This window comes from Megascapheus bottae, chromosome 13 (genome assembly GCF_031878675.1).
Source record: "Megascapheus bottae isolate mThoBot1 chromosome 13, mThoBot2.hap1, whole genome shotgun sequence".
Classification (NCBI taxonomy): Eukaryota; Metazoa; Chordata; class Mammalia; order Rodentia; family Geomyidae; genus Megascapheus; species Megascapheus bottae.
In genome coordinates this window covers 48,774,895-48,799,911 of record NC_143521.1, presented here as the reverse complement: position 1 = coordinate 48,799,911, position 25,017 = coordinate 48,774,895, and the positions used below count along the sequence as shown (strand labels likewise).

Below are 25,017 nucleotides of genomic sequence, written 5' to 3'. Positions count from 1 at the left end.
TCTGCAAATCTCAGATCTCAATCTCCTATGTAGCTAAGATTACAGATAGGAGCCACCAGCACACATGTTATTTTGTTCCTTTTATAAAGCTGTATTAAGTGGGTACATATCACGTCTCAAGTGAAGAGGACAGTGCTTTTCTGTATTTAAACTGCTGGCCACCATCCACAGTGCAACCTTTTCCTGATACACATGAACTTATCCCCACGAGCACTCATTCATTTTCAGCCACCTGCCCTGTTTCCACCAAATCCTTTCCCTCAGCCATCACCTTCTCTTTGTAGATTTGTTCATTCAGTGTATTTTACATGAACAGAATCCTATAACAAATGATCCTGTAATGACTGACTTCTATCATTCTGCATAATCTTTTCAAAGTTCATCCATGATGTAGCAAGATCATTCCTTTCTTTAAAAAATGTTTTGCTAGCCGGATGCTAGTGGCTCATGACTGTAATTCTAGCTACTCAGCAGTTTGAAATTTACAGATCTCAGTTCAAAGCCAGCCAGACAGTAAGTCTATGAGTCTCTTATCTGCAACTAATACCAAAAATTCTACAAGTGGAGCTGTGGTAAGAGTGGTAAGAGTGCTTAACAGTAAGTGAAAAAGCCCAGCCCCCAAGTTGAAGCCCCAGAATGGTCACCCCAAGATAGATACTTTCCTGTTATGGACCAGGCTTTTCAATGTGTGCTTCTGCTATTCAACTGTCCTTTCCTTGTGTAAACTGAGGTGTGTGATAAGGTCGGGTAGATGAGGATGTGTGAGAAATCCTCACCTGTGGGCTACACAGGTTCTCCATGGTCTGGTCTGGTCTGGTCTGGTCTGGCCTGGCCTGACCTCACTGCCCATCAGAGGAGAAGCTGTACTCATGTATGTACTCTCTTGCTCCTCCCATAAATGTTAGATCTTTAGACAAAAGTCTAAAGGCTTCTTCTGCCTTTGTTTTCTAGCCATTTTCTCCAGTCAGTGAGTGGTTTGTAATTCTACCTGTTTCCCAGAGACCAACCAATAAGGTGCTCAGAACAGGTTTTATAAAGGAACGATATCATAGTGAAACACCTTTGCACTATTAATGTATTCTAATAAAAAAATAGAAAGCAAATAAACAACAAAAAAAATATATGGCTGAGCTTAAGTTCTGTGTTCAAAGATCCTTCCCTGAAGAGTACAGAGATAGTACCTGTAATTTACTGGCCCCTAGTGGCATAGGGAAGTATGTCTCTCCAATACTAGTTCATCCTCTAATGTATACAAAATGTATTTCATTCTTGTACTTTTGCAATACATTATCCTAACAAACTTTCCCCCACATTTTAAAGCTTCTTCAGTAAGAATCACCTTATTTTACCATAGGAAATATTTAATTGTCAGGGAAAAGGAGTCACAGATTTATCAGTAGTTAATAATGATGGACACCATTATATATGGATCCTAAAATTTGGCATAATGTTTTCTATGTCCTGAGTTGTTTCCATTTTGCCCTTCAATCCATCTAACTGATAGAAGCCAACTCTTTAACAATGCAAACCCACAGTGAACTGCTCAGAATTCCATTCCTCATCCTCTCCCATGAATGATTCTCAGCCTTATGGATTACTATTCCCTTGAATTATAGATGATGAACTAGAACTTTTCTGGGTGAGTTTGCTTTCTACCAATCTTTCTGTTAGGCTGATTTGACATTACAGGCCGATTCTGTCACATAACAAAAGTAACTGCCTGTACAGATGCAAAAATTTTGAAATCACCTCAGTCTCCTAACAGGAGATGGAGATGCAGGATGAGTACCTGGAGCCAAAGAACTTCTCCCAGCTACCTAGTTTTCCATTGTTAGGTCTTGGCAAACATCCCCATCAGTTTAGAACTAAGCCACAGGCAAACCTGACCACCAACTTCACCAGGCAAACAGAGCAAAGAGCCGCATGAGTTTCAAAGTCATTAATTCCTGGCCCAAGCACTCACCTCACCCACTTTTCTGGCCACTCCCTATAGTTTTGATTCTTGGAACACTTCCAGGCTGTTAAGAATGCTTTTTGTCTTGGGGGAGGAGGAGTGGAAGGGGTGGGGTGGGGTTAACCCTGCTGTAGGTTTCACCAGCAGTCTGATTCCACCTGCCTGGGTCCACAGCACCCACTACTATGAGATCATACCTGTAGGGCACCTTCTTATCTGTCAGTTCGGTCCCCGGGTCTCTTTGTATCTTTACATTTCTGTTATGGGTGTCAAGAAAATGTCTGAACAACAATAACAAAAAGCACAGAAAAGTAGCACAAAGCATATTCATTAACGGGGTCCTAACAGTATCATTCCCAAAAATGATAGGTTCCCTTCCCCTAAGAGTCCTCCGTGGATGCTTGTCTGGGTTTCTAGTGCATCTAGTATGGTATAGGGAGGGAAAGAAAGACAGAAAGGAGGGAGGGAGAGGAGGAAGAAAGGAGGGAAGGAGGGCCTGAAGGAAGGAGGGAGGGGAGAGAAGGGAGGGGAGGGAGGAGAAGACAAAGAAGGGAGGGAGAGAAGGTGCAAGAAATAGAAAGCTAAGATGAACTTCCCTTAACAGAATTATTACTCTTAAAGTCACTCAAGTGCCTGTAGACAGAAATAACAAAGTTAAAGTGGATCAAACAGTTGAGCACAAATTGTTCCATCTCCATCACCATCCTGGTCCACAACCCAACCAAGTACTGGGGAAGCAGCTGAGAAGGAAGATACCACCAGGGCCCCTGGCTGAGCTTCCTGACTGGACAGCCGAATCAATGTTTTGTTTGGAGCCACTTTCCCAGTCCCTGCCTTCTCCCAGGAATGACTAAGCTTGTAACACCAAAACTGTGTCTTGTACACCCAAAAGGTTTCCTCTCTGGCTGGGCCTTTACTTCTGCCCTGATTCTTCTTCATGCCACACCATCATTTTAAAATAAAAACAAAATAGCAATGTATCTGCAGTGTTCTGTTTTGGCAAATGGCTCCATTTGTTTAAAATTTGCTACACAGATAAAGGTGCCTTTTCACACCCCCCCCCCAACTAAATGCTCTCTGTGTTAATTATCTCCATGTCTTAATGGGGTCTAATATCATATAATTTTCCAGGTGATCTGAGTGGAGGGAGGGAGGGAGAGAGGGAGAGAGAGGGAGGGAAAAGGAAATGTCTACAGAAAATCAATTTTACTTGGAACTGGAGACAAAGGGTGAGAAGTTATTATTTAATGAGTAGAGTTTATGTGGGGTCAATGAAAAGATTTTGGGGAAAGACAGTAGTTGTGCAACACTGTCTTTAATGTTACAGAAAAGTACACTTACAAATAGTGAAGACGATAAACAGGAGTCAAGAATCAGTGGCTATCTACACAGGAGGCTAAGATCTGAGGACTGAAATTCTGAGCCAGCCCGATGGGCAAATCTATGAGATTCTTATTACCAGTCAACCAGCAAAAAGCAAAAACTAAAAGCTCAAGCCAATCAAGACTAGAAGGGTATCAAGTTCAAGTCCCAGTATTGGTACAAAAAAAAAAAAGAATAAAGATGGATACATTGTTCATCATAATAAAAAACATATATATAATAAACATGTATGTAACTACAATCACCAAGAGAAAATGTATCTAGTTTGATGAAAAATGTGTAAAGAGTAATTCTGTGTCTCAAGTAAAAGATGTGCACCTGTCCAGATGAAAGTAAAATTTCTCAATTCCATAATGAAGAATATATTCACACAGACAAGAGCGGTTAAGTATTTTTATTATTTATTTTAATTTCCTTTCTAACATACTTGGCAAGCTGCAACAGAAGACACCATATAGAACTCAATCTGTTTTTTTTTTCTAAGTTCTACACAACAATATGTCTGACTTCAATCTTAGCTATTATTTAAAATGAGACATCACATCAAAGATATCAACAGGTAGCATACTATTATGGCAACATGAGATTAAAAGGAAGGAGGTGCCTTGAGTAATTACAGTAATACAACAGATATGACCTGGGTACATGGCCACATGGTGATTACGTCCCCTATGCTCCACAAATGGTTCATTAAGGAACTTAGAAGTTCCCAAGCATTTTCATCAGAGGCCTGACATTTACCAAAAAATGAAGCCCTGTTTTCCTTACTATTTTGGATCCTCTACTTAGCATTTTCATTTATTAAGAGGAAATAACTTATTTCTTTTGCTTCAGCATTCAACAGAGCAAGTTTGCATAAAATTTAAATAGCACTTCGTTTACTAAAAATAAAAAGATCTTAATGTCATACTAGTTATCTTTCAAAAATGTCCAGAAATGAAAAACTGTTTCTTTAATACCAGTCTTTCTTGTCTTCTGAACGACATCACCTCCAGAAGAAGAGGCAGTCCATTTTTCAAGGTGTCTATGCATAATAAAGTATGCCAAGCACTTAATATTTATGAATATAATAAAAGCAACTTTATTTGGCATTTTAATCAAATTGAAAGCTTCCTACTGGGACCACACTGAGGATCTTAAGGATTCTGAGTTTTGATTTTTCAGCTGAAATTTTTGATGAGGTACCAATTATTCATCAATGCAGAATATACTTGAGTATCTATTGTGCTCAGGGAGAGACACCTACTGTATACGAGCAGACCTCAAGGACTAATATTGTGCATGAATCTCAACATTGAGTGCTGTATGAAGTGTGCATAATGGAGCCACAGGGAATACTGAATTTAAGTGCTGTTTGGAAGTAAGATATTAGGGGCAACATTTCTGAACCTCATCATGAGGAGTACAAAATGAGTAGAACTTCAAAGGGCAAACAAAGAAGAGGGAAAGCCTCTTAACTGCTGACAATCTTGCCAAGGCCTGCCCTCTCTTTCTCCCTGGCTCTCGCCCTCTTCCCCTCCCCTAGCATGGGGACAATGGGTTATCCCATCAAGTGGAAGTTCCTACGAGACTGAGACACTGAGACGCTAAGGACACTGCTGTGTTTGAGAAGAGTGGAAGGGAAAAGGGGAGGGAAACAGCCTGTCAAGGATGTACAGACACAGACAGCAGACCAAGTTCTATGTCAACAAAGAAGGAAAACTGGAAAATTTACTAAAGGCTAAAATCAGATAAGCCATTCCTCACTGTAGACAGACAGTAACGCTTCCTGTTGGAATAAACACTTCCTGGGAAGGTCAATAAATTAGAAAAGCCAAGAGCTAAGTTTTTGTTGTTAAAACTGTTACTACTAGTATACTACTAATTTTCATAGTAGTAGTAGTAGTAATAGTAATAATAATAACGTATAACTTTTTTGAAAAGTCCAACACAACTCAGACTCTTCTGAGCCCTCCACTTGAGAGGGCCTTAGCCTAAGCTTCCATTTCTGAATCTACAGAGTCCAATTTAGAGAAACTCTTCCACAGGATCAGTCCCCAAATGGGATGGAATTCCTCATCATCCTCATTCCCATCTAACACCTTGGCCTGCCTTCAGTCAAGAATCCTGCAAGGTCAGTTCAGCACAGGTCCCCTCTTCTTGGCAATTTTCCATCCAATGGCCTCTCTACTCACCACCTTCTTTGGGCTTTAACCCCCCACCTGGTTCCAACTGCAGTGCAGCCAGACACCTTCCCCATTTCTCTAGTCCTAACATCCAGGAAAATAGCCTTGACTCAGATCTTCCTTACCATTTAACAAGTGCTACAATTATTATTATTTTTTTTAATGAGCAAAGTGGTCAACTAATGAGAAGATAATTCCTTTTATTGAGGAGATGGGGAAAGTAAAATTTCACTGAATGAAGTTCTTGATCAAGTCAGTTTCACATGTAAGAACTCATTCTTAGCTCCCAGGCTGTACAAAAAACAGGCAGAGCACTGCTTTGTTGACCCTTGCTCTAGAGAATATACAGCTTGGAGGAAATAAAACTCTACTAAGAAACCCTCCAAGGTACTTCCCACATTATAGCTTTGCAGTAACATAGGGAAATGCATTTGGTATGTGGGACATAATACAGGAATGCAAAGCCTCACAGGGAAAGGCCTATTAAGAAGAAAAACTGTTCCATCTAGCCCTTTGTCCCTCTTATTTCCTTGAGCCTAGTTCCATTAAAAAAAAAGACAGAGAAAACAAAACAACTTGGAAATTGGCAGATTTGAAGTAACAGAAATGTACCAGGCGTATGACTTTAATCTCAGCTGAAGATTAGGCTCTTAAATTAAGTCTAAACTTGTCTCACTACTTGGGTGATAAAGTCTGGCCCAAAGCAGCGTCTATATAATGAACGTAAACAAAGCTTGATACGAAAACAAGCTGTAACTTCACATAAATTATACCACCTAGCCAAACAACCTAAGTGTTGGCCAATCATACCAGCTAAATATGATCATATTAGGAAAATGCTAGCCTCAGCCAATCAGGTTGTCTTTATATGTTGCTTCCTTTTTCTCTGCACATAAATACAACCTGCATACATGGTAGAGCAGGGCATTCTGAACCAACTTCAGTTGCTGTCATTTGCCATCCTGTTCTAGAATCTTTCCTTATTAAAGCTAACTCTGAACTAAGACAATGGTTTGGCAGGGGGCTGGTGGCTCACACCTATAACCCTAGCTACACAGGAAGCCAAGATCTAAGGATCATGGTTTGAAGTCAGCCAGGGCAAAGAAAATCCATGAGACTATCTCCAATTAAGCATTAAAAAAAAAAAAAGCCAGAACTGGAGGTCAAGTGGTGGAACACTAACCTTTATCAGAAAAGCTAAGGGTAAGTGTCCAGAACCAGCACACACACACACACAAAGCCCATAGCTATTGTTTAAACATAGTTTTTAAACCCAACTGCAACCCAGTATTTTCCTCAAAGAACTCAATATTCGTTGGATATTACCCAGTCTTCAAAAAGTTTATGCACTAGTAAGTAAAGGTGAACCAAAAGCAAAATATGGATATGTCAGGTGAAATTTTTCTACTGAGGAAAAAAAAAAACATACAGAGGCCTGTAGAAACCATTTTTTGTTGTTTTGCTTTTTAGACTCCTGTACTCTACTAAAGCCATGTACCTCACCCCACCCCCCGCCACCCCATTTAGTTTATTTGTGCCCAATTCCCATTTTCCTCCCTCTGCCTCTGAGTATCTGGGATTACAGGTGCTCTAGTGGGATTGCAGACAGGAAAGCACCATATCCAGCCTGTTGCCATGAGATAGGATCTAACTTGCTGCTCTCAGACAGTAATCTTACTCCAACTCCAAAAAGGCCATGATTACAGGTGGGAACTACCATACTTAGCCCGAGACCATCTTAAAGAGTACTCAGTGACAATTCTCATTAAAAAGATGGCTTGTAGCCCAGACAGAAAAGTCCTTGAGACTCTTATCTCCAATTAACCACCAGAAAACAGTAAGTGGTTCAGTGGCTCAAAGTGGTAGAATACGAGCTTTGAGCCAAAGAAAGAGGGCAGGGTCAGCACCTAGGCTCTGACTTGAAGCCCCACAATTGCCAAAAAAAAAAAAAAATAGATGGCTTGTTGTACTATGACTGGTTTTTTTGGTTATACTGGTGTGCCATGTAAACAATTAGAAAATAATAGCAAAAACAAAGAAATAAGAGCATATTCCTTCATCTGTAGATAACTATTTTAACACCTTTATAAAGTTATTTTCCCACAATGTCACCACAAAAACAAAGGTGAATTTTGTAAACATAAGACTGTAACCCACTCTTGTTGCCAGCTTTCTTTAGCTAATAAGCTCTGCCTTTTTCTATATTTTTCTACACATTCCAAATAGGGTATTTTATTTCATCCAATATTTAGGCCACGGTCAAATTTCTAATAACTTCAGAGACTTTCCACAGATAGCAAAAAGATGCTCTTTTACTAGCATCTAAGACCACAATGGTGCCCTGATTCTGGGCTTCACAGTGATGTCACAGTTAAGCTCCTTTTTTATTTTTCTCACAGAGGAGAAATAATGGCTGTTCTAAGTGAGTTTTTGTGGAGCAGGGTGTCAATTCCTGCACCTGGAATGTTTCAGCAGTGGAGGAAAAGCCCTGGGAGATCTCCTGTCAGGAAGAGTCCAGCAGCCTGAGTAACAGTCCTCGGAGAAGTGCTGTGCACTCAAGCTTAGGACTACCTGAGAAACGGTACATCCTGTGATACAGAAATGATGACACTGATCACACTCACTAAAAGCCTTTCAAACTGCTCAGCAGAAATTAACCATCACACCGATTTGTTTTATGAGAACACAAATTTTAATGTTAGACAGTCAAACGCTAATTCTGAATAAACCCTGCTTCACTTTTCCACTTAAAAAATTACTTTCAGCTATTTTTAACATGGCAAGTGTGATTCAATGATTAAAACCTATGGAGGTACTACTGGTGGCTCATGTCTGTAATCCTAGCTATTCAGGAGACTGAGATAGATGCACAAGAGCAAGGTTCAAGCCAGCTAAGGGAAAGGGGGAAAAAATCCTGAGATTGCAAATCTCCAAAATAATCATCTCCAAAGTAACAGTAAAAAAAAAAAAAAAAAAAAAAAAAAACACCACGGCTAGATATATGGCTTTAGTGGCAGAGACCCAGCCAAGCAACCAAGCAAGCAATCCAAACAAATGGAAAGCCCTCAGTTTAAACTACAGTACTAGTAAAATTTCAGCGAGTAAGTTAAAAAGGAATGATAAAATAATTAATTTATAAACACTAGTAATATAATGATCTGTGGATGTACCAGGATTTAAATTCTGGGCCTCACCTTTTCTGGGCAACTGCTCTACACAATTTGATTCACATCTCAAATCCTTTTTTGCCAGACTTCCCCCATATATAGAATTACTGGTGTGCACTATCAAACTCGGCCTATTTTTTTTTTTTTGAGATGCAATCTTACTAATTTTTTGCAACTAGACTTTCCTGAAGTCTGTCTGCCTCCTGAGTAGCTGGCAATATAAAAGACTATACAGTGGCTCAAACACTTCTATATGAATATTAAAGACTTCAACATCATGTTTTAAGTAAAAGATGTCATGGACCACATTAAGGTAAACATATACATTATCTCCTTGCCAGAGTCACTCTGCAAATTTGAAAAGGTAAACTCGCACCACACATTTCTGACAGTGCACTTGTCCTTTGACCATGACAACATACAGATTTTGAAGACAGGTTCCAAAGTTCAACTCCACAGGCTCAAATCCTACTGCCAGGAAGCAATGACTACAGCTCCCTTCCCGTAACACACCCTTACACACCTGCTACAAGATCTAACCTCTTCAGTAAAATTATCTGTCATGGAACCATTTGTCTTTTTTCATTCATGTATACGAATGTATGTTCTTAATGTATAGGAAACTGCATCCTTCCTACCCCAAAAGAGACAGCTAAGGAAACAGCTGGTCTGAAATACTGGGAAGCCAATTAGGAAATTATACTTGAACACATTTTAGAAAAGGTAACCAAGAAATGAAATCAATGCTCCTGACAAAAGTAGAGCTTGTTCCTCAGGATAGATCTAAATAATTCCACCAGTAATCATATATTCTGAGACCTCTGAAACTTCAGATGGATGAGCCACTCCTGAAGAACAGACACATATAAAAATGTCAGCACGATGCCGAGGTGGCAAAGCCAGAGAAATAATCAATAAAGCACTAATAGAGTTTTGGGCTTCCTGAGCCACTAGCAAATAATGGAGGGAATGCCATGGCTTCCCTATAGTGCCTGTGTTGGGTCCTGCACAGCCCCAGTACTTTCCTCAGTTCGCTCAGCATCAAGAAATCTATCTGCCCCACTAGTTCTACTGCAGAAAGCATATGGAAAACAACATGAGCACTAAATGCACTTTCCCAACTCAATTGTGGGATCATGAGCAGGAACTGGCCTGCCCAGTAAGAAGGGTGAGTGAAGGAGCGGAGCACAGGAAACCGCTGGGAACTAAAGAAGTCAAAACTGGCATGGGAGGGTTCCCTGAGAAAGATGTGGTAAGAAGGCAAAGCAAGAAAGCATAGGGAAAATGAATTCAAGAAAAGTAACACTGTGATGCAAAACCCATTGGAGGTAAGGAAAGTGTTTAAATAAGAGAGAAAACAGGGGCCGGGAGTTTGGCCTAGTGGTTAAAGTGCTTGCCTAGCATGCGCGAAGACCCGGGTTCGATTCCTTGGTACCACATACATACAAAAAAAATGCTGGAAGTGGTGCTGAGGCTCAAGTGGTTAGAGCTCTAGCCTTGAGAAAGTCCAAGGACAGTGCTCAGGCCCTGAGCTTAAGCCTAGGACTGGCAAAAAAAAAAAAAAAAAAAAAAAAGAGAGAAAACAAAGTTCGTGTTGTATGTGAGAATGTATGCCTCATCAAGGATATGTTCACTATATATATTTATAAAAGTTTATGTCTTCTAAATTTATGGCTAGCTTTCATGAGGTACTCAGAAATTCAGGCAGGAGACTAAGTTGGAATTTTTTGTTGTTTTGGTTTTTTTGCTAGTCGTGAGACTTGAGCTCAGGGCCTGAGCACAAGCCTTGAGCTTTCTCAAGGTTAGTGCTCTATCACTTGAACCACAGCACCACTTCTGGCATTTTCTATGTGTGTGATACTGAGGAATCGAACCTGGGCCTTCATGCATGCTAGGCAAGCACTCTTACCAGTAGGCCAAACTTCCAGCCCTAAGTTGGAGTTGTGGTTTTTTGGGTTTTTTTTTTTTTTTTTTTTTTTGAAATTTATGTTGCTTTGACAAAAGAAGGCACATGAAAATGTCAGGGGACTTCAGGAGTTCACTTGTTAAATGTGTGCTTCACATGTTCAAGTCTTACAGACAGGAACTAAAGGACAAGACAGAAATCCAGTTAACACAATGAGAGCTCAAGGTTCCAAAATTGGGCTTAGCCCTAGAGAAGAAGGGCAGGTCTCAGCTAGCAAGTGAGAGGCAATTAGCACAACCAAGAGTGGGAAGGAAAAGCAGGCAAAGCAAGCAAATGGGCCAGCCGTTAATCACCAACAGCCCAGACTCTTTTCCTGCGCTAGCCAGGAAGGCAGCTCTTATTGGCAGGCACTTACAATCAGCGTGCAATGTAATGATGCATTGAATTTACTCTAATAAAACTACTGGGGCTTCATTAATGTCTGTGGCTTAAAAATAAAACAAAACCAAAAAAACACTTCTGTAATCCTGTCAGGTTTGGTTTGGTGGGGTAAGTAAATTTATAGAACTCTTGGCACTTAAAGAGCCTTTAAGAATAATTGAATTCAAAATTGTATTTAACTAGTCAGAAAAGGCCAAAGTTGCTGTGATTGCTAAGGGAATTTTTCTAATTCCACTTGGTAGCAAAGCCATAAAGAGTTCTCCACATTCATCCTGTCCTTTCAGCCTGTCTTTTGAATTTTCCTTTTGAGTTGAGCAAGAATGACTGTTCCTTGGGTACTCAGCACAGTAAGAGACAGTCTGAATCTTCCTTAACCAACTGCAAGATCACCAAGAATTGTTTCACTTTACATGAGGAGTTAACAAAAGTTATTATGTTTCTGCAACTTGCAACTGAACATAAGGCTCTGTTTAACATAGGGCCATCACTATTCTAGGATACAATGTTCAATCTCAAGAATGCATATAAGCAAAGATAGTTACTCTTGAGTAGTAACCAATAATAAAATACAAGTCTCTGGTCATTTCCACACCTGCTAGAAGATAATACATTGGTGATGATCAAATTCCTTCCTCTGTCAGTCATTTGGACCTAATTTGCACGAGGTGGAAATTCTCAGTTACTGTCTTCCCATCAGTCGATCACCTGTAAAGAAGTATTTCCACAGAAATCAGTCTACAGTATCAACTGTTCTACAAAGACTAATGGCCACTCAAAGAGAGCAGTTAAGTTGTGTGTGACTTTTAAGCATATAACAGTTGTTATAACTGCAGACCCAGAGTCATTGTCCTGAGCGAGAAGCCAGACCCTGCAAACCCCTAACCATGTAACTTGAGATCAATTTATCTATGTGTTATCCATGCTTCAGCTGGCATGCCTGTAAAACATGGACAGTAGGAACTACCAAGAACTATTTTTAACCACTTAGATGATGCTATGAAGCTCTTAGCACAGTCCTTCTACATAGCAAATATGCAAACATTATTAGAACTTTCAAATAAGTTATGGGTGCTGAAGTTCTGAAGATCAGAGTTCTAATCCACCTGAAGTTTCTTAAGTGGTGATACTTCAAAAAAAAAATCCATCAGTTGCTGCTGGGGGTTTGGGGCTTTTTTTTTTTTTTTTGCCAGTTCTGAGGCTTGAACTCCATCAAGGCTAGAGTAGAGCTCTACCACTTGAGCCACAGAACTAATTCTGTTTTTTTTTTTTTTCTATGTATATGATACCGAGGAGTTGAACCTGGATCTTAGCACATGCTAGGCAAGCACTCTATCACTAGGCCAAACTCCCAGCCCATTTTTTTTTTTTTTAGTTTGTTTATTTGTTTTGGTAGGTCTTGGGGCTTGAACTCTGGGCTTGGGAGTTATCCCTGAGCTCTTCAGCTCAAGGCTCATCAAGTCAGTTTTAAGAGAAAGTAAAACTACCACTAAAAATGGTTTTCATTCTTTCCTGATGATTAATTATGTATATAAAGTTAGCTATAGTTAAGGGATGCCCAGATCGTTGTTGATACATTACTTCTGCTGTGTTTGGGAGGGTGTTTCCAGAATTGGCAAAGGCCTTTTTCTAATCCTATGGGACCTGACTATAATAACAAGGGGTAGATAGATGAATTCTTTCCTGCTAGAGCTGAGACATCTTTCTCCGTCCTAGACCATCTATGGTCATAGCTCCCAGCCTTTAAGATCCAAACTGGGACTTGTGCCATCTCCCTCCTAGTCTCCATCTGCTTTTCAGATTCTCAAGCCCTGGACTAGATCACACAACCAGATTTCTGGTATTCTTTCCATCTTGCACATGGAGTCCCTTCTTCCATCCATTAATCTATTAGTTTAGATCCTATTGACTCTCCAGAGAACCCCATTTTACCTACATATAAAGCAAAACTGGTGTTACACTAAAGCTAACTTCATCCAAAGGCTAGTTCTCTGATTATAAATTGTTGTTAAATGTCAACTTCTTTCTTCAACTACTTAAAGGTAGTTTTTTTGTTTTGTTTTGTTTTTTAAAGATGTAGTATCTTTTGAAATCCCTCTCTTGGAAGAGGCAAATGAGGATGAGGTCAGGATCTTTTGTTCTACTTTATCCTCCTACAACAGCCTAACTGAAAAATAATATTTTTTAAAGTAACTCTATGTCAGAATAAAATGCAACTATTAAGGCTGACATCATGACAACTGATGAGTAAGAGAATCTAAGCAAGCCACAGTGCCACAGTAGCTCACCTAACAGCTGGAGGTGAGAACCAGATAGTCACCAACTGTGGGTCTGGGGTGCTCCCCCTGCTATCCTCTTGTGATAACTGTGCTGCCAGTTCCTCTCACTCATGAGGTAACAAGACTTAGGACAGAAGGTCCTCCTCCTATTTCGTCTCTTATTCTTGCAGAACATAGCAAAGACAAAACATCTCCAATTTAAAATACAAAATCACAAAACTGGTGAGATGGAAAAACAGAGAACAGAGACGATGTATTACAAAACAACAAAAAGAAGGGGGGGATTAAGTCAAAGTTCTTCTAGTCATGGCCCAGTCTGTAACTAATGGGACAAGTTGTTCTAATTTATCCTTGAAGAAAGAATTCAAATCTCCCCTTTTGTACTCCTAACAAAGGGGGTACAGAACCACCAGTTCTAATAGAAGATCTTACTATATGGGTCTTTCAGCAAACGGAATTTAAAGCAATCTCAATTTATTGCAGATTGAGAGATGGATGGCACCCATGACTGGGGCATGAAAAAGTATCATTAAAACTACCCTTCCTCATAGCATTAATACTTCCCTGTCCACCCTGAGAGGGAACCTGTACACCCAACCAGCCTAGAACCCCTAAGAGCCCAATCCAAACCACAAGAAGGTGAAAAGAATAGTTCAGGAAACATAGCTGACAAAAATCCAATCAATAACCAGTGAGTGTGGTATGGTAAGTAGAGAAAGAATCTCATGTAAGTACTGTAGTACATTTCAACATCAGTGAGGAGTAGAAAGTAACACTGCAGTGGGTGGGGGCTGAAATAAAAGGTGAGGAAAGAAAACTACAGCTTCTATGTTTCCAGAAAGATTTTTCGCACAGGTTTATTTAAAATACACCCCTCCCCGTACACACACACCCCCACACACAAACATTAGGCAGCTTAAAATACAAATGTAAAAACAAAAAACTACATGACTCTAAGAGCAAAGATGTCTGTCTTAAACACAGCCCTGCAAATGAAGTTACTGGCAGTCAATTCCCTTCACCTTTTCATGAGAAGACAGTGAGGAATAATTGCACAACCCAACAAAGAAGCCTTCTTTATACCTTATCTTGATTGGAAAGAAATCAATTTAATTAGCCTTAGATTCAAGAAGGCTTAAAGACAGAAAACTCTAACAACAGTGTTGAGATCCTGCATTTAGTTACATCTCTAGGTCTGCTCAAAGTTTCCTCCCATTAACTCTCATAAGGGTTTAGTCTGGGCTCTCAGTCAACACGGCTTACAAGCCATCTTCTCTCCCAATCATTGTGAGATCAGCACAGGGGTGACTGGCACATGCCCTTCTAGTCTCTAACATCTACTGTCCTTATCCCACCCTAAATATTAGATCCACTGTGAGCACATCATTGCATGGACCAAGGTAGAAGTCACAAAGAGGAAGAGATGAGGTCCAGAGGAAGCCAGTCACAAGGCAACCACATACAGTCCAACTGAGAAACGCTGTCACATCAAAGCAAGATTTCATTCCCACTTGTCAAGGATGCAGTATGTACACTGTGCCCCCAGTCTGGAAGGGCAGGAGCTGAGGAGTCTGAGTAACTCCAGGGATGCTCTCCTTCTCTCTAGTCTTGGACTTGGTGGGCTTTACTCCTGTGGAAAGACATGTTAGTCTGTAGATGGGGGAGAGCACTTTCATACACAAAGCCACTGGTTCTGCCAATGAATTTTTCTCTTGCCATGGTGGCACTGTCATTAGGCAGAATCATAATGGGTTTAAGACAAACTCCAAACGGATTGTGACTGATGGACAAGTCAGCATATATAATTTTGTACACTGGAACACATCATTCTATAGACCTGTCTTCTCCCCTCTCCTCATGATGGTCATTCTGAAATGAATGAACAGGTGGCAGATATGCACAACAATTCAAATATGAAATTTAAACTGAGGAAGATACACTATGATGGGGGGGGGAGGTCAAAGGATATTGAGAATTTTATTTCATTTAAACTAAGGACCAAAAGGGTCCGTCACCTGAATTGCTAAGGAGCCACTGAAAATGCCTCTTGGCTAAGTTGGTTCTCAGGTTCTCAGCCCGTGCTCTGAAATCTCTGTAACATATATCTATCAATCATAGTCTTCAATATAACCAGGCAGGCCACACTTCAGTCTGCTTCAGACCCATCCAAAAAAGAAGCAAAAAAATAATGAAATATATGTAACACAACACCCTCTTTTCCTAGAAACCTCAAGCTGTCATGGAACAAAAGTATCAAAATTAAAATTTTCATAAGTGAACATAAATAAATGGCACTTCTATAGCTATGTCAAATTATATTTAACTTCATTTATAATCAGACTACAAACTAAGAATAAGTTCTTCTATTCCTTTATCAGATTAGAAAGAATGATACATTTTTCCAGAGTTGGTACATTCACAGAGTGATTGGGTCTCTCAATAATAACAAATCTCTAATTTTAAATCTCAGAGAAAGGATTAAAGAGACAGAACTAGACCTATATCTATCTGATTTATTACCTGCCCTTCCCCACCAATCCACATGTAATACCCACTATTCTTATTCCATGTTTGACATGAAATCCAAACTCAACAAATCACTGCCCAACTTCAGAAATTAAGATTCCTACAAACAAGGCTGCATCTTCGACACTGTGTTTTCTGCCCTAGAAACATCTCGTCATATCATCAGTTTCAATACTCCATCCCAAAGAGGCAGCTGTCCTCAATTTGTTCCTCTCCTATTTCCATCTTGTTTTGTTGTAGCAGATGACAGCTGGTGACTACAGTGAACCCTTCAGGTCACTGCACTACCATACAAAGCATTCTCAATCTAGGTGACATCAGAATTCACCAGGAGGCTCTGAAAAATGTCAGCATCCCAGGGCCCTATCCCTTAGCAGTTACATCAGAACACAGGCATGTCTTTGAATTATTAATACTCCCCAAGTGATTCATATGACATTCGGCAACAGCAAACTCACCAACCAAGTTACAGGGAAACTAGGAGCAGGGGTGGATACAGATCTGGGCCGGGCTTAGCCTCAAGCACCCTTCCTCACTTCACTGCACCATGTCACAGAACTCTGTCAATACCTTGGTACTTATCACGTGAATACCTTGAAAAGACCTGTGTAAACAATGAAGTAACTGTGTGCTGCAGCTCTGCCAAACTAAAGGCTGGGGAAAGCTGTGTGCCAAGGAGACAGATGTGACAAGGAAAGCAGTGAGCATCACAGAACAAAAAGATCTATATCACTCAGTCCTTACAGCAAGATCATTCCTAAACCAGTCCAGGAAAAAAAAAATCCCTTTTTAGATACACAGTGTGCATTAAAATTTCTTAAACTTCACTCGTTGTCCTCCAGTTATACTCCGCCAGCGCTTAGCAGTGTGACAACACAGGGGAGAAACAGTAAAATTATATCACAGAAAACTAATCTGGCCCATCATATCTAACCAAAGGTACATAGCAGATACTATATAACTATCAGGCAGGAGGCAGAACTCTAGAACAGCATACAAGGCTAGGTGTATCAGCCAAAATAGTCAAGTATGGTGACTGAGGAGTCCTGGAAATCCACACAAAGTATCTCAGGCAGAGCAGCAATGGAGAACCTGCTTGCTAAAAGAATGCAATTAGTTTAAAAACAAAGGTACTTGTCATCTAGAACACCACTGAAGAAGAAAATTAGAAGTAAATTCCTGCCTTTGGAAGGTACAGACTCACCTCCCCCCCCCCCACACACACACACCCCTCTAATGGTTTGCATACAAATAGGAAAATCAGGAGGTCTGGGAGTGTAGGAAAGAGCAAGAAGGTTCTGGATTCTTTCTATTTCAACTTCTTAAACTTTGTACTTGTCCTCTATGCCCAGAACAGACTTTGCTGCATTAAAAACTCAGATGCAAAGCCTATTGTCTGCTTTGGAGTCGGCTTGATACTGAAAGGGCCCTCTAGGATCTTGCTGCAGCCCACTCTCTGAAGGAAGGGATTCCTTCATAGAAGATGCAAAAAAAAGAAAAAAAAAAAAAACTAAGCTGAGAAGGAATTGCTCATTTTTTTAAAGGCCTCTTCTAACTGAAGCTATTGCAAGTTGAACATATAAGGCAAGCTAAACCAGTCATAAAACACTAAAATGATATTGAGTTAGAAAAGTTACACAGGCTTGGACAACAATTACAAACTTAAGAAGCAAGTGTGTATCTTTAGCTCCATAATCTTTGTGAAAACTACTAAAACTTAAAAAAAAATAATAATAATAGCTTTCCAAGCTACTGTGCCACTTTCTGAACTACTTTCAGGAGTTTTTGCTTCTGTCTTTTTTTTTTTTTTTTTTTTTTTACAAAACAAACAGAAAAGAAAGTCATCTTTCCAGGCTCCAGGGACCAGAAGCTAGAATGGCATTAGGACAGGTCTCTCCAACCATTCTTGTATTTGTGTGTGGACTTGGCACAAGGCCAAACCTACCGTCTTCTCTGCTAAACTCCTCAGCTAGAGGATTCCAAGCAGGCAAGAAGCAACAGGATCCGGACACGGCTGGGTCATGCAACACTGTCGTCATATCAGAAAAACTTCAGACATACATCCAAGAACCAAATGCCCCAGTTTATAACAAATTCCTCAATATTTCTGAGTATTATTCCTGGTAGTGATGTAAGCTACTTCAAACTAAATAAGCAAAGATTAGAATACCTTAATACATATTCCTCTTTCATCCTCCCCCACTTCCTCTGATTTCTCAGTTCCCTTATCATATCATTGCTAGAAATACTCTTGCCAATTTAAAAAAAATTAGGATGTAGACACGCATACTGCAGGTGCTATGCTGAGCTAGGTCTGAGTCCTCCCCCTCAAGGGTATGTGCATTTTGACTGCAACACTGGTATCATGGAAAGAGACACAAGAGTTCCTGGGATGTAGCTCAGTGCTAGAGCACCTCCTTAACATGGGAGAGGGGTAGGTGATAAAGATACTAGAGCTCAGAGACACAAGCCACTAATAGCTATCGAGTTATAAAAAGAGGAGCATAGAGACAGTGAATGAAGAATCTGTAGTCACTGAGCTGGTTTGTGAAGGATCTAGAATTTATCACATCAGATTGCAAGGAAAGGATGACAGGAACTCCACAACCAACTCTCCATGGGAGAGGTAAGGCAGGGAAGAGAGTCAAGTACCTAGAAAGAAAGCATGGGACCCTCTCATTTGACCCCTGACCCCTAACTCTCAGCAAAGGCCTATCAGGCAGTACCATCTCAACAGATGACCATAAAAAGTGTGGAGGGGCAGGGGAAGAAACCTGCTGCAAGTACTGGGAAATCAGGTTATAGAGAAATGTAAGACCTGAAAGTCAGAGATAACAACTTTTGTATTTTCTTTTCCACCCAGTGGCTCCCCAGGTAGGGTTCAGGCCATCAGACCACAGCAGGTCGCTGGTCTATCTAGTCAATGAATTCCCTGTGCTCCTTTCCCCCTGGATGCTCTCATCTGGCAAAGACAGACCTGACCTGCTACACATAGTTACATCTCCAGGCCAAAGCTGCTAGAATAAGACAATGTGGACCACCCACCTTTGAATTTAAATCTGATCATGAGGCAAAACTGGACAGTTTCACCACCAATTCCACTGGGCAGTGCACTGCCCCAAAGGACCTTTCCACACCTCTTCCCACCTTGCTCCTCCTACCTTTGTGTCTTACAACAGAGAGGCAATGGGGCAGGAGCTGCTTCTCCCTGAAGTTCAGGCTTCTCTCCTATTGCCATGGAGAGAAAACACCTTTTGCCATCAAGAGCCAAACCTTCCACCTGTTTCTCACTCCAACCCAATGCTCTTGCCACAACCATGTCTCACTCCCTTATGAGATATCCCCAAACCTATTCCCAGGCTCTCAAAATCATCCCCAAACCCAAACTTCCCCTCAAGGCTGCATCCCAAGAGAAGGTATATGTACCTTCTCACTATCCTTAACTCCTGTGGAAGCTTTAATACCTGAAGACTGTCAGAGCTAATGGTATGTATGCCATGCTAAAAAACCTCCCCCCACTCCCAGCCTTGGTAATTTCTCAAGTAGGGTTTCTAAGGAAAGGGTTAATGGGTAGAGTGGGGCCTTAGATAGTCATTCTTCTACCAAAGTTTTCCGTATAGCTGGACTTAGTGGCAGGTATCATCATACCCAGCTAAAACTATAGGGGTTTTGATCCATGATGGCTCTACCACTGCATCCACTCACATTTGGAAACATTAACTTCTTTAGGATTGGATAACCAAGACCTCTCTCTGCTTCCCCAACCTCAGCAATGCTCTTACTGAGTCTCCTTTCTGAGCTTCAGTGCTCCAGAGCTGTTCTGCCTGTTCTTCTTTTTCCTTTCTGTCTAATCAGCTTCCCACAAAGGTTCCAGTCCAGCAAGCCTCTGAAATAACATATGCAGGTCTGTGCCCCAAAGGCAGCTCTCCTATTAGTGGCCCAATACAGTCATTGCGCTTCAGCTGGGTAATTCTTCCTCTTTTGCCCCCCAGTGGCCTTTTGCCCCCAGTCCCAAATTCTCCCTTCCTACAGGCCACACTCCATTCACCACTTCTTAGGAAAAAGAAAAACTCTCCCACAGGACCTCAGTCCCATAGACCTCTACCCCATTCATTGTGTTTATTCCTGAGTTACAGATATCCTTTCATTGCACCTTCAAAGTCTGCTTCCTACGTATGTACGTATGTTACAAATCTTCTCTCTTCACAAATGTCCGTATTTCTGAACAACACACATTCATTTTCTTATACCTGATAATGGGCTACTCCAGCAAAGTCCAAATATTAACAGTTCTTTCACAGCAAACAAATGTAACTGTTTACAAATAGAAACAATAATTCATGTCAAATAATCTGAGAGAAAGGGAGATTTCATCCCTATAATCCTTGACAAATTGGAAATAACTTTTAAATTAGTATATGTTCGAAGTGGTGCTGGGGCTCAAGGGGTACGGAGGTAGCCTTGATCTGAAGAGCTCAGGGACAGTGCCCAGGCCCAGAGTTCAAGCTCCATAGCCGCCACCACCACCACCAGCAACAACAACGAAATTATTAGAAGTAGTCTAGAATCACCCGGAAGCATTTGAAAGTACACTAAGCTTTTAAAACTTTCTCTTAAAATTTGCGTACCCAATGCTATGGACATGGTATTGGAAATATAAACACAACTACATAGACATAACAATTTGTGACTCTATACATATAATGTTTTATTACATATATTATTATGTATCTATGACATACAAAACCTCAGCCTAATTTTAATTAGGTTCTAAAATCTAAGTGCCAGTGATTGTATATAGAGATTCCATTTCTGAATACTTGTCTGTTAAAGATGCCATTTGAAATATGATGTAAAAACCAATAATAATAAATTCTATAATAAAAAAGAAATTTAAAAACTTTCTATTAAAGAAGTTGCAAGCAGCGTTTCATGTCAAACATACACGGTAAATAATTTATATTTCTGCAGAAATAATTAATTGCAGGTAGATCTTCATTTAATCTGCAAGCTAAAATAAGAAGTGCTATCTAATCCTCAATAAAAGTGTACACAAGAGCCTGGAAAAACCTGATCAAGGACTTTTATTCATCTGTTTTTGGTAGACACAGCTACAAAAATGAGGGTTATAACACAGGTGATAGGTCAGAGCTTTGGAGCTAGAAGTCCAGATCATCAGCCAAATAGAAATCTATCCTTTGTTTGTCATCTTCCCAGTCTTCCCAATTGACTGTCCTGGCACTGCATGACAACTCACCGGCAACCTTTAGCCACACTTAATGAACTAAAAACTGGAACAAAAGCTGGGCACAGGTAGTTCATGCCTGTAATGAGGATGGAGGTTTTAAGTCATTTCTGACAGGTAAGTCCATGAAACTCTTATCTCCAATTATCCAGAAAAAAATAAAAAATAAAAATCTGGAAGTGGAGATGTAGCTCAAATGGAACAGGGCCAGCCTTGAGTAAAAAAGATAGTCATGAGTTCAAGCTCCAATACCAGCACACACACCACACACACACAGTCACACAAACACACAAACCAAGTAGCCTGCCATCTTTTCTCTGTCTACATGAACACTTACCCTGGATATTCTAAAAACACCACTCCAAAGTACTCCATCCCAACAGTGGTCTCTGCAAGTCTGGGCCTGCTGGGTCCCACACTCCAGCTCCCCTCATTCCTTCCCTTGCCCCCACCACAAAAAATATTATGCATATATGTGTATGTGTGTGTGTTACATGTCCAAATCCTAACCTCAAATCTCTTTTTTACTTTTGAAAATAGGACCTTGAGGTGAGACCATCCTAACTTTATAGTGAACCCTAAATTGAATGACTCAAGTTGTTATGCGAGAAAACACACAAGACACAAAGGCATCCAAAGAAGACATCCAGGAGCTGGAGGCTCATGCCTATAATCCTAGCTACTGTATAGGCTGAGATATGAGGATGAAAGTTTAAACACAACCTGATCAAACAAATCCAGGAGACTGGGGACCTGAACTCAGGGCCAGGGTAGCTCAAAGCTATCATAGTACCACTTAAGCTACAGCTCCACTTTTGGCTTTTTTGCATTTAAATGGGGATACGAGTGTCTAAGACTTTCCAGCCTAGGCTGACTTTAAACCAAGATGTCAGCCTCCTGAGTAGTTAGGATTACAGGAGAATAGGTAACACTATAGGCAAGTAACTAGGATTATAGATAGGCATGAGCCACTGGTGGCGAGCTTCCAAGACACTCTTATCTCCAACTAACTAGCAAAAAGCTGGTGGCAGAAGTGTCTTAAGTGGTTGAACACCAGCTTTGAGGAAAAAAAGAGAAAGACCAAGCAAGAGCCAACTCAAGAGCACAAGTCTCTTGAGTTCTAGTCCCAGTATGTACACATGTACACACACGTACACACGTACACACGTACACACACACACACATACGCGCGCGCGCGCGTGCGTGCGCAGGCATAGGCAGAGTAGAGTCATACTTTAACAAACCAAGGAATGGAAAAATCACAAGCTTGGTACAGCTGACATCTTGATTCCAAATTGTGGACTCGAGGGTGCAGAAAAATAAATGTGCTATTGTAAGACACCAACAGCAGTTCACACACACACACACACACACACACACGCACAAAAAGAGTCCAATCTTCAACATGAGACCTATTCCAAGGGGCTATTCAGGAAAAATTAGTTTAATTAAGAATTATGATATCAGGAAAAAAAGAGGAGAACGTATGAGAACTACAGAGCAAGACCAAAGGTCGCAGGCACCAAATTACCTACAGGAAACTGGACCTACCATTAATTCATACTGAGCTCCATTCCTTGTACATTAAACATGAGGGAACTGGGCCAGAACAATGTGGAACGAATTTCCATCTAACTTAACAGATTTCATTTATCTTTTAATAAACTACTTCCTTTCACTAAATAAATCTTATTCATTCTATTTTCATTCAAAAAGCTCTCCGATTAAAAAAAAGGATTAAGATGACATTTAAAAGGACCACCTTGTATCTTAGCTCACAAAACATTTAGGACAATAGTTCAATTGATAACAGGCCAAGATGTGATTTTACATATATTTTTCTATACATATATATATTTTTTTTTCCTGCAAAGTAAAATCAACAACTTGTAAGTAGTTAATCAACAGCAGCTGGGATTGTTGACATTTCCCAAAAAACTGGACCTAAACAGGAATCAATGTAAGTGCACTCTCTGTCTGACCCAGAACCTAAAATGTTTACAGTGTCACTGCAAGATGACTAATTTTTGCAGACTTACAAGGAACCTCAACACTGGGGTTTTCTTTCTTCACTAAACTCAGACTGTAATTAAAAGTCCCATAACCCAAAGTTTCCACTTCAAAGCAACTGCCCAAGAAAGAAATGTAACATGCCGGTAACTGAGTCAAACAAATAACAACAAAATGTCATCCTCAAGCCTCCATAAACAGAAAGATGCACAATTTTCCAGCTTTCCTAAATTAAATAATGGAAATCAAGTGTAAACAAAGGTGTTAGATATATAACTATTTCGTCTATATATCCTCTGAATTTGTATTCTAAGCCTCATTTTTAAGTTGTTCCATAAATCTTGCAGCCGCTCTGACTTCAGGGTTTCCCAGTGGTAGCCTTGATTCTTTTTTAGGAAACCAACCAAAACAACGTAAGAGGAACATGGAGCCTGGGGACTCGTATTTCAGTCTGACAAAATATCCATTAGAAACACTTAAAGACTTTTCCAAAAGACTTTTCCAAACCAATTCATCGTTCAAGGGAAAAAAAAAAATTAAATCTAAAGTCATCAGGGCCAAAATGTGCAGCTTAGAACTGGCAGAATAACGCCTGCAAAAAAATTAAAATTAAAAAAAAGGAAAGAAGGAAAAAAAATAGAAAGAAGAGGGGAAAGCTAGACCATGAATCTTAAGCACAGTGAATGATCAAAAAAAAAAAAAAAAAAAAAAGACTTTTTTCTTCCAGGTGGAAATTCAATCCGAAAACCCAGTGTTCCCTGGAGTTAGAGAAGTTTAATCCTGAACTTCTTGGCTTTTCCATGTGAGCAGATGTGAAGAAGGGACTGCCTGGAAGGCGGGTGCGCCACTTTTCTCCTGCCCTCTTTTCATAATAAATCACTTTTTCGTTTTGTTCTTTTAAGTGATCTGTAGAAGTGTAGAAGAAACTAAGACAACGAGCGAAAAGGGAAGATTCTTGGGGGGGGGCGGGGAGAGGACGTGGGAATCACACGCCCTGTGGAAGCCACAGACTCAAGCTCGTTGACAAAGAAGCCGTGGGGAGCCCGGCCCGGGGAGCCCAGCCCGGGGAGCCGGGCCCGGGAGGCCGTCGGCCGGGCCCCGCGGCGCCAGCCGGGATGAATGGGCTTCAGCTCTGCCCGGAGCGTGTGCACTCGCATCCTCACGTGGGCCCCGCGCAGCCCCGCCAGCGCCGCCGCGCCGGGGAGCCCGAAAACTTTGCAAACTAGCGAAGCGGGCAGTGGGAGGTAGCGAACCCCTCGCCGGACCCCGGACCCCTCCCGCCGCCACTCCTCCCCTCCCCCCGCTCAACCCCATCCCACCCCGCAAGCTCCCTCCACACAAAGGCGCGGTGGGGCGGGGGGGTGCCTGCCCCGAACCCCTTGGCCCCCAGGGAAGCCTCAGAGGACCCCGGGTGGGGAAAGAGGACCGCGCGACCCCGAGATTACTCACAGGGTGACCGTGCGGTTGGGCAGCGTGTCCGGGGGCAGGACCTGCGCGAGCTCCAGGCTGCTGCACACCACCTTGCCCTCGACGGCGCCCGCCGCCCGGCCGCCGCCGCCGCCGCCGCCGCCGCCGCGGGGCCGCCCGTCCTGCTTGCAGCCGGGGGGCAGCGCCGCGACGCCCCCGCCGCCCGCTCCCAGCACGGCGAGCAGCGCCAGCGGCAGCAGCAGGCGCGGCGAGCGGCCCCCAGGCGGTTCCATAGTGCGAGCCAGGCCTGCGGGGCCGAGCGCCGGGCGGGCGGCGCACTGGCCTAGCGGGCGGCTCCGGAGCGCGGGCGGGTGAGGGCGCAGGGCGAACCCCGCTTTGCCCGGAGCCTCATGGCAGCCGGAGGACGGGCCTGCCTCGGCGCCGGCATGTTCCTTTGTCCGCTCGGCCTCTCTGAGGAGCGGCAGGGTCACGGCCGCCGGGTCCCCAGAGCCGCTGCACAGTCCAGCGGGAGCGCCG

The 25,017-nt window shown here is 41.6% G+C and overlaps 1 protein-coding gene across 1 annotated transcript in view; it reads right to left on the bottom strand.

The window, feature by feature from the left end:
• Adgra3 (adhesion G protein-coupled receptor A3) overlaps positions 1-24,773 on the bottom strand; it is a 98,409-nt gene extending 73,636 nt beyond the window's left edge. The window contains exon 1 of the mRNA XM_090343765.1: positions 24,523-24,773. Within this exon, the coding sequence (XP_090199891.1) occupies positions 24,523-24,773 (251 nt within the window). The remainder of the gene's footprint in view (positions 1-24,522) is intronic.
• Positions 24,774-25,017: the final 244 nt, after the last annotated feature.